The sequence below is a fragment of the Numida meleagris genome, chromosome 20, assembly GCF_002078875.1.
Source record: "Numida meleagris isolate 19003 breed g44 Domestic line chromosome 20, NumMel1.0, whole genome shotgun sequence".
NCBI lineage: Eukaryota > Metazoa > Chordata > Aves > Galliformes > Numididae > Numida > Numida meleagris.
Window position 1 is genome coordinate 4,912,640 of NC_034428.1, and position 12,252 is coordinate 4,924,891.

The window sequence follows — 12,252 nt, forward strand, 5'->3', positions numbered from 1 at the left end:
GCTGAATTCCAGCTTGGGGAGTTTGTGGTCTTGCAAAGAGGGTGAACGAGCTCGGCCTCCGGAGCACCCGGTCGTGTCTCCGCAGCGGGGGAAGGAGCGCAGCTGGAGGAAGAAATCGCTCGGCTGCTCCCGTCGGGCTCTTATCGACCTTCACTGTGGGTACTGGGCCCGGTGCTGCAGTTCTGGAGAGGCTGCCTGAATGTCAACCGGGAGGTCAGCCCCGGTGCCTGGGAGTAATTGCAGATAGCAGCAGGGCTGCGAGCTGTTCCGTTCGCCCTGAAAGCCGCCGGCCCCGCAGCGCCGTGTCTTCTTCTACCTTAATGCCACGGGTAAATAGCGCAGGCGTTGGATTTTGTACCGGCAAAACAGAGCTTAACCAGGCGGGTAGAACAGCAGCACCGGAGCCGGCTGCACTTTTGCCCTTGGTTTGGCTGTGGCCGGGATACGGCCCGAGCAGGACAACAGCAGAACCGCTGCTGGGGACTCGCCCCTGTTCTGTCCCCTCTTCCCAGCTCCCGCTGTCAGCTTGGAACCCGATCCCGCCGCACAGGGCACGGCTCGATTCTTTATGCAAGTTTGGTAATGAATGAGCGACCAAGCCGAAAGCGAGCGCGGTTGGCATTCGAGACAGCTCCCATCCCCGACTGCGAGCCGGCCCAACGCTGCGGGCGTGCTCAGTGAGAAGAAATCATAATCCCGGTGGCCACTATTTACTCGAACTGGTTTTATCTGGTTCCAGTTAGGCTTGTTTTGAGTAGGACGAGCGGTGCCAGATTCTGATCTCATTTGCACCAGCGGAGTCGTTCGGAGGAGCCGGTCCCGCTTTGCTAAGTGAAAGCAGAGCTGGGCCTGCTGGGAGCCAGCACCCCGGGGACGCGGCTTCAAATCTGACACTGGGGAAAGCGAGCGCCGCTTGGGACCCTTCCCAGCCTCAAAGTCAGCGTCGGGAGCGCTGGTTTCACCCAAAAAGGAGCAGTGCACGCGGGGAGCGACGCAGCCCCTTCCCGCACCGGCTGATGTGGGAAAGGAGGAACTGAAAAATCGCGGGCTCTGATGTAGGGGCAGCGCGTGGGAACCGCGGGCGCGGGGCGGAACACGGGCGGGAGCTGCGCCTCGCTCAGGTCCGGGCTTGTGAGCACGGCCCGCAGCTGCAGAGCTGCTCCAGGTGCATGGAGGAGAGAGGGGACGGAGCGCGGCGCTGCGGGCGGCGGCTTTCTCCTGCCCGTGGGTTTTTGCGTTCACGCTGAAGAGATCGATCCGTTGAAATCATTCACCAGAAACCAATTACGTTGCTCTCGCCTCCAGCACGGGCCACGCGCCCTTCCAGCTGCGCTCCTTTCAGACCCCACTCTAAGCCTCAGTCCGTAAGTAGCAAGCCAGTGACTTCTGTAGGCAGAGGAGCTTAGATTTCTCTTTCCAGCTGCATCAGTTGGGTTTTTCAGGCACTCAGCGCGCTGCTGAGAAACCCAAAGTGAAGTCCCAGTTCTGGAAGGGGAGAGGGACTTCAGTGTGCTGCACTGCTTTTCTCTCCTGCTTTATTCCTGCGAATCAGCCAGCCCTGCTGGGGTGGGAATCAGTGCTCTGCAGAACGAGGAGCTCCAACACCTCCTGCTTCTGACAGGAGCAGTGAGAAATGTTTCACAGCGAGAAGGGACGCGGCGTTCGCTCCGCTAGCAGAAGTTCTCAGGATTTATCCTTGTGCGTTCTAAACACCTCAGGGCGCTCCCTCTTCATTCCGTGTCGTTTCTTCCCAGATTCTGAGGCTCAGCAAAGCAAGGTCCGAAGCTCTCGGATGGGATTTCTGTGTTCACTTAAGCGCTCATCTGTCTTGCTGTCCTGAAGAATTACCTCTAACCTCTTTCAGAGCGTGGTTCTCTTCCCTCTCCCCTGCTGATATTATCACGTCATCGCTCACATTCACTCAGGACACCGCTGGCGCAGCCGTGGAGCCCCGAACGGATCTGCTGCTTTCTGCTTTGTGTGAGCGAGAGCCCACGCTGTTCCCGTGCGGTGCTGGTGGGCTCTGAGCCGTGGCTGGGAGATGTTGATGAAGCTCGGGGGTTCCTTGTCCCGTGCAGCCCGGGATGCCGCGTGTGTGGCCACTAGAACCCCGTACCCGTGTCGGCATTTTTATGCTTTTGGCAAAACTGCGAGATCCTGGCTGAGAAAAATGCACGTAAATACCTGAAACCGCTCGTGAAACGTTCCCCGCGTCCACCTGCGGGCTCGTCTCGTATCGCAGTGTACACTTCCCTCTGGAAAAAGAGGGTAACGCTGATGAGATCCTTTATTTTTTTTTATTATTACTTCCCTCCTGAAGGGTTTGGTTTCCAAATGGCTGGGAACAGCTGTGGGCTGGGGGCTGGGAACGCGGCCTCGCAGGGAATGGCAGTGGTTGTGCTCCGGCCGGCGGGACGATGCGGGTTTTCCCAGCTGCATCCAGGCATCGCTGGGATCGTCCTCCTTGCAGGGCTCAGGGAGTCCCAGAGCTCCACCCCCAGACCCCCAGCCTGGGCTCCCGGGAGGCTCTGCTGTGAGCTGACACCCTTCGGCCACGGACGTTTTGCCCTTTGGCTCCGTGGGCGCAGGTTGTGGCTGGAAAAGGGCTCTGGGTTTTGAGGCTGCAGCTGCGCGCGTTGTTTGTCTCCGGAGTCCGGGACGTGCCAGGCTCCAGGGCTGAGTCATTTCATTGCTCCCTCATCTGGGAGAGGACTCGGGGCTGTGATAGAAGCGTTTTCCTTCTGGCATCAGAACCTTGGCGGTCATGAGTGACCCCAAGTGTCTTCAGGGCAGAGCCAGGGCTGCTGGGCACGGCGAGGGAGGAGGAGGAGCACTGCTGGGGACGGGCAGCGGGCGAAGCTGCGCTGTAGTTCCAAAGAGGGAGACCCTCGGGGCCGATATCTGTGGAACTGAGCTGAACTTTCTACTTGGAAGGCTTTGACCGGCCAGAAAGATCCGTGCCTTGCTGCGGAGAGGAGAAAGCAAGCCCTGTGTGCGGGGTGCTGCTGGTCCTGCCGGCAGCCAGGGCTCGGGGTCAGCGCTGGGGAGTGCACACTTGTTCCTTGAGGGGCTGCACCGTGTAATTTAGCTTGTCACAGAGGAATGTGCTCAATGCCTTTATTTAATGGTGAGTTTGCAAACCTGCTCGGATACCTCGTCTTCCTTTCTCGCTTCCCTTCCCAGCCAGGGAGGAGAAGGAACACAACACGGTGCTTTTGTCCCCCGCCCTGTGGCTGCTGTCCGATGGATGGTTTTTGTGGCAGCTCTGTTTGTTGACTGGTTCCAACGAAGGCAGAGCACAAGGCGCAGCCACCAGCAGGCTGCTTCCAGCCCCAGCTCCCTCCCAAACTCAGCTGCACTGCTGTACACGTTGTGCCCGGTGCCGCGGCAGCCCCTCTGCAAACAGCACCAGCCCCACACTGCTGGGGCCCCGGTCATGAAGGCGTCTTTGCTCAGGAAAGCAGAGGGCTTAAGCACGTGCTTAAGTGCTTTCCTGAATCCAGGCCAGGACCTGTGCTTCAGCAGAGCACAACCTCACCCGTCTTCCTCTCGGTATTGGAGACAGGAGCCCAGATGCTCCGGGTGATCCCTGGTGCCTGGGTGTCTGCTGAGCCGGGCTGCAGCGGGGCTGTGGGAGCCGCTCTCCTCTTTGCTGCCGTGTGTACACACAGAGAAACCTGGAAAAAAAACCAGCCACCACCTTCTTTGGAAGGAAGGAAATTGCTCTCTAATCGGGCATGTGGAAGTGAACTTGTGTGCTGACTCCTGAGGAATTTCGGCTGTTCCCCAGGGGGCTGTGATTGCTGTTTGGGTCACATCCCAGCTCTGATCTCGGACTTGCCTTTGGGAGTAGGATTCCTCAGCACAGATCTGCTGGCATTTGAGGAATGAGTGATGCTTGTTTCAGAAAACCAAGCAAACTGAGCGTGTGCAGCTTGGCTGCGGATTCCTCCGCAGAAAATGTCAGAATTTGCCTACTGAAATGGAAAGAATTCTCAGGGAAATGAGCCCTAAGAATTGTCTGCAGGACAAACGCGTTTAACCACGCCGCTCTCATTCACACCAACACGAGTTCAGGGGCTAAAACCTTCTGCTCCTCTCTGACCAAAGCCTGCAGAGCCTGCTTCACGTGGGGGTTCTCCCCAGGTCCCCAGGCCGATAAAAGTGGTTGTGCATTGTATCATCTGAGTTCCTGCACGGTCAGGAAGTAAGAAGAGTTAGCAGAGACCCCGACCTGATTCACCCAGAGATGGTGGGGCCCAGGAGAGGGGCTTTGCTGAGTTGGGACAGAGGACAGGGAAGCATCTCTCTCCATGTCCCTCGTAAAGAGGGGTTCCTAACAGAGCCAGAGGTCGGGCTTAGCGGAGGGCTACCAGGGCTGAACCCTCTCCCCCATAACGACCTTAAAACACCAGAACTGAGCTCTGAAAGCCCCAGCAGTCCAAACAAACGTGGTGGTCCCCGGGCCGAGGAGGCGCTGGTGAGGATGGCGTGGAAGGGCTGAGCGCGTGGCTGGGAGGACTCCGAGCAGAGCTGACCCCAGTGGCTCGAGCTGATAAACACGGTGTTCCTCCTCTCTGTTAGAGGGCTGGGCCCGGGAGCCATGGGAATCAACGGGAGTCTTTCCACTGTGGGCTTTGGATCTTCGTCTGGATAAATAAATAGAAGGAAATAACAAATAACACGGCTCTGACAAACATTATAGAAAGTATAAACGTCTGCCCTTCGCTACGACTGGATCCAAAACGCCACAAAGGAAAAAATTCCCCTGTTCCTGTGATGCTGTTCCATCTGCCTTTCCCCAGTGACTGGGAGTGTTAACGCAGGCACCTTGGCTCAGGAGTACAGCTGGCCCGCGTGGAAACCGGCGTGGGATTTCTCTGGGGCTGCAAAGTCACCTCCTTGTGAGGTGCCCAGCGCTGCGAGCTCACGCCCGGTGCTCACAGGACCCTCCTCGTTTGCAGACCGAGTTCCCATCCTCGCAAGAACCGTCCCTACAGCCTGGCTGCTGAGTGGGAACGGCTCTGTAACATCGAGGCTCCTTTGGCCATTTCTGCCGTTTCCTGCCTCTGGAGCGAAGTTTCTGCGTCTCCCTGCTGCCTTGCAGCGACACCTGCTGCGCGCTGATAGCAGAAGAGCGGTTTTCCTCCCTGGGAAAGCGTTCCCTCTCTGCTGGGAAGCCTCGCAGCTTTGGCTTTTAAGGTGGGAGAAGTGGAAGTGGGGAAGTCTGCGCCTTCCTCAAACACAAACATTGCTGCGGTCTGCGACCTCTCCAACCTGGCGCGGGCGGCGGTGGTGGCGACGCTTTTGTTTTGCAAACTCCTTCCAGCCCGTCCTTGGGTAAGAAGCGGTGGAAAGCCTGCTGTTACTGCTGGCACAGAGCTCGGAACAGAGGGTTTGGTGCAGGGGAGAGGCAGAGCGGCGCGTCCCGCTCCCGGTGCAGCGCTTCGTCCGCGTGTGTGCCCCCGCCAAGAGCTGCCAGGGGGCTGGAGCTGGGTCAGCTCGCCTGCTTTCCTTCCTGCTAACACTTTGCTCCTTGGCTCCAGTTGCAGGTTTTCGGCAGAGCTGGCCATGATGTTATGGTTTGTGGTCGGAGCCCTCTTCCCAGCGCTGCTCCTGGCTGCGCCTCCTCCCATAAACAAACTCGCCCTCTTCCCAGACAAGAGTGCGTGGTGCGAGGCAAAGAACATCACCCAGATCGTGGGGCACAGTGGCTGCGAGTCCAAGTCCATCCAGAACAGGTAGGGATCCTCCCTGCCAGATCTCTTCCTGCCTTCGTTGGGAAGAGCAGGCGCCCACCCTGAGTCCCTCCGCTCCCGCTGTCTCCGCAGGGCCTGCCTGGGGCAGTGTTTCAGCTACAGCGTCCCCAACACCTTCCCTCAGTCCACAGAGTCCCTGGTTCACTGCGACTCCTGCATGCCAGCCCAGTCCATGTGGGAAATCGTGAGTATCCCTGCCTGCTCCTCCGTCTTTTCTGCCCCTTTTCTCTCAGGGGCTCTCAGCTTTGCGCTGCCACCGCTTTGGGGCACCTCATTCTCCTTCCCTGAGGTTTCTCTGCTCACAGTTTTCCTCCAGGCTGCTTCAGGTGACTCTGCCTTCAGGTGCCCGGGTGGCAGGGGCTGCTGGAAGCAGCGTGACCGTGGCGATGCACGGTGCATTTGTCACTGTTGGTAGAAGCATCCTCTGTCAGTCCCTGCATTATTCATCCCTTGTGTCTCTCCTCTCCACCACTCCCTTTGTCACCTCCTCCTGCCTGGGAGTTTCTGCCGCCAGGGCTGCCCACCTCCCAGCATCTCTGCGTGCTTCATGCCACATGGGTCCTGGAAGAGCCATAAGCGCTGTCTCCAAGGGAGGCTCGGGCACCCAGGGCGCTGGCTCCAGCTCTCTGCTTTACATTGGACTCAGATGTCTGGGCAGATGGCTTAAGCCAAACTGGCTGAGGTCATCAGCACCGTGCTTTCTGCAGTTACCACCGATGTTGTGTGCCAGTAGTGCCTGGGAGCAGGTCCCACCTCAGCCATTTCATTTCCCTAGCTGGTGCAAGGCGTCTCTGCAGCTGCAAGACGTCCCCAGGCACCCTTGTGTTGTGACCATGACTATTTGGGTAGCAAGCCATCACTTCTAGCTTAAAATACCCCGAGTCTGGCATGCGTGGGGCCGGTCACATTGGCCATCAGGGGGTCGAGCCTGTGCACTCACTGCATCCTCGTCCCTCTCCCCAGGTGACACTGGACTGCCCAGGCAACGACGAGATCCCCAGGGTTGACAAGCTGGTGGAGAAGATACTTCACTGCAGCTGCCAGGCTTGCGGCAAGGAGCCGAGCCACGAGGGAGCCCTGTTCAACGTCTACTTGAACGCGGAGGAGAACATGCCCGCGGAGGGCCCCGGCCCCCACCACTATGCCCACCACCAGCAGGAGGTGGAAGAGCCCCCCGCTTCCAGCCACCACCACCACGAGGAGGAGGGCGACGAGTGACCCGGCCCTCGCGGACTGTCCTTGCAGCGCGGGCAGGGGGTGTGCGCGAGGGAGAGGGCCAGGGTTTGGGGAGGGAGGGGTGGTGGAGGCTTTCCTGTCTAATAGCTACCCTCATGCTTTGCTCTCCACGACACCCTGGGGCCAGAGGAACGTTTTGAGGCGCGAGCAGGGCGTGGGGCTGGAGCCGCGGGGCCACAGGAGGGCTGAGGGTTTCCGATGCAAAACTACTTGCACATCATAGTAATAATATATTGAGAGAATGGGGAACGCGGGCAGAGGGGGCTTTGGCAGAGAGCGGGAGCCGAGCTGGGCTCCCCAGGAGCTGTCTGCAGCATCCTCAGTCTGCTGTGCGGCCCTTGCTGAGCCCTCTGGGCTCTTCTTTTGTACATGGCTCTTGCCTGGGCCGGAGGAAGAAGGGAGGCAGGTTCCCCGCAGCCACACAAGATGCACATCTCTTCTGGGGTGTGTGGGGTGGGGGTCTCCTTTCTTCCTCACACCTCCCCTGCCTGCCTAGGGATGCATGGGCTCAGCGTGGGCGCGCTGTTCCTCCTGGCACTCACTGGGTCTGACTTCAGCCCCCACACCCTCGTGTTAGGTAGCTCACAGGGAGTATTTTGCCCTGGCTGTGTGTGCGAGGTTGCTGGGAGCTGTGGTGGTCAGAGCCCTTTCCTTGCTGGCCCTTGGGGCCACATAGCTTGCAAGGGCGAGGGAGCTGCACCGTGCCACGGGCGCTGGGGCTCCGCATTTCACAGCCCGTGCTGGGGTGGTGTCGGTGGGAGCCGGCCCCTCTCCCCTCCTTCCCTGCTGCACTTTAATTGTGGTGGAGGGAGAAGGGGGACAAGTCCTGGGATGCTGATGGGCCTTGGCAGGGGTCTGCTCTGGACCCCGCTGCAGATGCGGGGCTGGGCTCAGTGTGGGGCCCCTCCTGCTACCCCTCTCTCTGTTGTATAAAGCTAATTTCTTTGGCGCTGTCCTGACAAGAGCTTCCAGAGCTTGTAACCGACGCCTCCCCCTCCTTTTAACAAGTTTTGTGGTTTTTTTTGGTTGGTTTTTTGTTTTTGTTTTCTTAAATAAATTAGTTCTGACTTCCACTTCTCGGCGCTCTGATGCCCGGTTCTCGGCAGCAAGCCGGACCCCAGAACCGGGCAGCGCTGCAGGAGAGCGCAAGGAGCCACAGTTCCCTTCAGCTCTCTGCTGCCTTCCCTTCAGGAGCGGGGAGAGCTGCACAAAGGAAAACCAAGCGCAGGGACGCAGCGCCCGGCCCGCGTCCGCCGTTCTGGTCCCGCTGGCGTGGGCTGCGCGTGGGTTCTCCGCGGGATCATGCGACCTTGGTGGGTTCTGTTGCCACTAGGTGACACTCTCGGTCCAGCACGCCTGGTGGTCTCCAGGAGCGCTTCTGGGCCGGAGGAAGGCGAGCTCGGAGCAGGACTTCACGCGAGGCTCCAGTTGCTGGAGGGGGTGCAGCGTGCCCAGGTGCTCAGGCTTTGTTCAGTCTTCTTCCCTGGAGCAGAAGCTCTGGGGTGAAGCTGGGATGCTCCAAGCTCGGGGTGCAGCGGTGCTGAGAAGGAAGCACGGCGTCGCGCTGGGGCCTGGCTTCTTCGCCCAGCAGCAGCATGGCCCAGCTGGGATCAGTGTGTGCCGCTGCAGTGATCCATCCCGGCTGGGAGGCCGCCGCAGTGAGGGCTCGGGGTGGGTTTCCTTATTCCCAGCACAGATGGGTCGAGGAAATGAGGGTTTCCTGCTACAAGCGCTCTTCTGAAGAAACCTCCTGCTGCGATCAGAGCCTCGCGTGTGCGTGCTCTGCCCCGGGATGCCTGCCAGGACAGCGTGACGCAGAGGCGGCCGGGGAGGTTTGCATGGGAGCATCCCAGGAGGGCTCCCGCGGATGCAAGGGAGGGCAGATGCCACGCACAGGCACCCAGCACAGCTCACCCCGAGCTGCTTTCGAGTGGCACCCTGCTGGGGGGAGCACCGCGCTCCCCGTGCAAAGCTGAGCCCTGCTCTGTCTTGCTCACAGATGGCACCCAGGCCACGCACGCCCATTCAGCTGCTAGGAAAAGTGGGACAAAGTTGCTGAAAAGGGGATTAGCAAAGCAGATCTCGATAAGGAGACACAGTTCTGTTCCTTCCCTGCGTTCACGCTGTAGTTTCCCATTGGTACCGTGGGACCAACAGGCGCTCGCTGCTGCGCCGGCCATGGGATGCAGGGCTGTCCCGTCTCCATCAGCACCGGGACCTGCGCCTGTTTGAAGGACAGAACCTTCCAGCAACGAGAAGAAAATAATCAGCGTCTGCCCAGCACCACCAGGTACCGACTCTGAAAGGTGCAGGTGGGAGCACGCGTTGCCTGATGGCACCTAGAGATTTGGAGGTGTCTTCTGAACTGGAGGAAGGGATGGAGAAGCCACCGGGGCACGCGGATTCCTCTGCCTCGTTGCCAAAGGGCAAGCAGCCCTGGGCCCACCCAGCCCTTTGCAGCCTCTGGCTGCTGTCTGAGAGGGCGGCTGCAGGTAGTGGATGCAGGCTTTGTTGCTTTGTATTTGGTTATGCAAAATTTTGCTCTCATCAGCCAGCACGGAGGATGGAAGCTCGCACTCGGTACTGCTGGCCGGGCTCAGCCGCAGATCGCTGCTGGCCTGCAAAGTGAGCGGGGTCTGCACTGCAAAGGGGAGGCAGAGCACGGTGCGGGCTGTCTCTTTAAGGCAGAAAAGGGAACTCTCTGGCCGCCACTTCGCAGAGTTTAGACCAAATCCCCGTTTTCATTAGCATTTCATTTCATCTCCTCCTCTCCCCTCCGCCCCCCCCCCCCTCCCTCCCCCCCGCTCCGAATCGGCATTTCTGCATCCCGCGCTGTGCATGGCAGAGCAGCAGGTAAAAGTCCGGCTGGCACCTGCAGGCACACGCGCTCACACACATCCCTGCGCGCCTGACGCACCTCTGCCGGGGGGCAGGCACCTCCGGGCGGCTTCCCGTGCTCCCGCATCTTCCTCCCCACGGCTGAGCGTGGCTGGGAGCATCCCCGTGGCCATCCCAGGGCTGCTCTGCTTCTCCTTGCCGTCTCCGGCTGCAGCAGCAGCAGCAGCAGAGCTCAGGCACGGAGGACGTCGGCGGGGCAGAGCTCTGCAGGTGGGCAAAGCCGGCGGGGAGGTGAGAGCTGAGCATCCCCAGCATCGCGTGGTCCGGCTGATTCCCTGGTGCAGAGCATCCAGAGCATCACAGAGTCCGGCGTCTCCTCCCGTCCAGAGCATCCCCGGTGCCCGCAGCATCCTCGGGGTCCAGCAGCGCTGTCCGGGCACGTCCCGGCGAGGGGGGGTGGGGGATTTGCAGGGACGAGGAGACGCCTGAGTAACAGGGAGGGGAACCTTGCTACTGCTGATCGGCTCCTGGAAATGTCACTCTGCCCTGATTGCCAGTGAAGAGAGAGAGAGTGGGGGAAGAGAGGGAGAGGAGGAGGAGGAGAGCGGAAAGGAGGACAGCCGGAGAGATGGCATTCCTTCCCGTGGAGCCGGCTCCGGCGATGATCACCTAGCACGGGCGGAGAAGGTCCCAGCTGCAGAGCCAGCCCCGCTGCCCCGCTCCTCATGGAGGGCGATTTGGGGTCCCCCAATGCCAGCGTGCTGGGGGAGCGCTCGCTCCTGGTGGGGAGCAGCTGGGTGGCCGCCTTCCTCTGCTTCATCATCCTGCTGACCACAGCCGGGAACTTCCTCCTCATCCTCCTCATCGTCACCCAGCGCTCCCTCCGCAACACCTCCAACTATTTCCTGGTGTCTCTCTTCATGTCCGACCTGATGGTGGGGCTGGTGGTCATGCCCCCGGCCATGCTCAACCAGCTCTATGGCCGCTGGGTGCTGCGGGGAGACTTCTGCTCCCTCTGGTACGCCTTCGACGTCATGTGCTGCAGTGCCTCCATCCTCAACCTCTGCGTCATCAGCTTGGACCGCTACCTGCTCATCATCTCCCCTCTGAAATACAAGCTGCGCATGACGTCCTGCAGGGCCCTCTGGCTCATCCTGGCCACCTGGACCTTGGCCGCACTGGCTTCCTTCTTGCCCATCAAGCTGGGCTGGCACAAGCTGGAATTCGAAGTCTGGTCCCCAAATGTCACCTCCCGGGGGGACGAGGAGCAGTGCCGACTCGTGGTCAGCCTGCCCTACGCCCTGGTGGCCTCCTGCCTGACTTTCTTCCTCCCATCCGCCGCCATCTCCTTCACCTACTGCCGCATCCTCCTGGCAGCCCGCAAGCAAGCTGTGCAGGTGGCTTCCCTTGCCTCCAACGTGGCCACTGCCACTGCCGACGAGAGCACGGCGCAGGTAAGGGGCTGCAGCCGGGAGGGGCAGGGGGAAACGGTCACGGTGTCCTCTGCAGGAGCCAGGGGGCAGGGAAGGCTCTCGCACTGCTGGGATGGGAATGGGGATTTGGCAGCTGGATGGAGATTTTGGGCAATGCTCACCTCCACGAGGGAGGACGGTGGCTCTGCGGTGTGCTCGGTGGTGCCTGCGTCTCGTCCCAGCAATGGTGAGCGTTGAGAAGCTGCTCGGGAACACAGGAACAGCATGAGCAGAAGCAGAGAAATAAATTCAGATGAAAAAATGCTCAGTGGTACAAAATAAACACCGCTTCATCCCCCTCCTGTGTCATCCCAGAGGGTTTTAATCTCACCTGACTTTCACCCAGTAAATCTGGGCCATGGTGGGCGTGAGGCATATGGGGGTGAAGGAGTTTAAACAGCAAATAGGAAATTCTGGAGGACACCTTATTTTGCACATCCAGGTTCTATTTTTGTTACCTGGTCTATAATAGGAACTGCAAGATAACTCCTTACTCGAGGTTGCTGGTTAAACCAGCGCATGCGTGTTCCTGCAACCAAAGCATGGCTGCAGTTGGGGTTGTTTGTAGGACCAGGAGAAGGTAATTGCCACTAAATCTAACAGCTTTAATTCCCTGTAATAGGCTTTATTGACCTCATATCCTGCAGGAAAAGACAAACTTAATTGCATTTAAGTACCTTGATTTGGTTTGTTGTTCTCTCTCTTTTAAGAAAGGAGCCAGGACTCAGACCTAGCCAGCCCTCCTGCGCACGGTGAGCTGTACCAGACTTTGAAAAGGAAAATGAGAATCAAAGGAGAAGCAGGCAATATCAAAACGTGTTTGTTTTTTCCCCCTGGATGATGAGTTTTTGGACTCTACAGAGCAAGCCCAACCCAACCCAATCCAACCAAACCAAACCCAACCCAATCAAACCCAACCAAACCCAACCCAACCCAACCCAACCCAA

At 59.4% G+C, this 12,252-nt stretch overlaps 2 protein-coding genes and 1 long non-coding RNA gene across 6 annotated transcripts in view; 2 read left to right on the forward strand and 1 right to left on the reverse strand.

The window, feature by feature from the left end:
* LOC110408499 (neuroblastoma suppressor of tumorigenicity 1) overlaps nucleotides 1–8,068 on the forward strand; it is a 33,259-nt gene extending 25,191 nt beyond the window's left edge. For 3 of the 4 annotated variants that reach the window (XM_021417263.1, XM_021417264.1, XM_021417265.1), the window contains 3 exons: nucleotides 5,547–5,741; nucleotides 5,832–5,943; nucleotides 6,723–8,068. In XM_021417263.1, the coding sequence (XP_021272938.1) occupies nucleotides 5,547–5,741; nucleotides 5,832–5,943; nucleotides 6,723–6,977 (562 nt within the window). In that variant the 3' untranslated portion in view covers nucleotides 6,978–8,068. The remainder of the gene's footprint in view (nucleotides 1–5,546; nucleotides 5,742–5,831; nucleotides 5,944–6,722) is intronic. The other variant, XM_021417262.1, reaches the window with a different exon arrangement.
* HTR6 (5-hydroxytryptamine receptor 6) overlaps nucleotides 10,559–12,252 on the forward strand; it is a 3,292-nt gene continuing 1,598 nt past the window's right edge. Inside the window, exon 1 of the mRNA XM_021417255.1 lies at nucleotides 10,559–11,287. Within this exon, the coding sequence (XP_021272930.1) occupies nucleotides 10,559–11,287 (729 nt within the window). The remainder of the gene's footprint in view (nucleotides 11,288–12,252) is intronic.
* The window catches only part of LOC110408503, a 1,905-nt gene continuing 937 nt past the window's right edge, over nucleotides 11,285–12,252 (reverse strand). Inside the window, exons 2-3 of the long non-coding RNA XR_002444371.1 lie at nucleotides 11,983–12,072; nucleotides 11,285–11,507 (exon numbers count right to left, since the gene is read on the reverse strand). This is a non-coding gene — a long non-coding RNA (uncharacterized LOC110408503). The remainder of the gene's footprint in view (nucleotides 11,508–11,982; nucleotides 12,073–12,252) is intronic.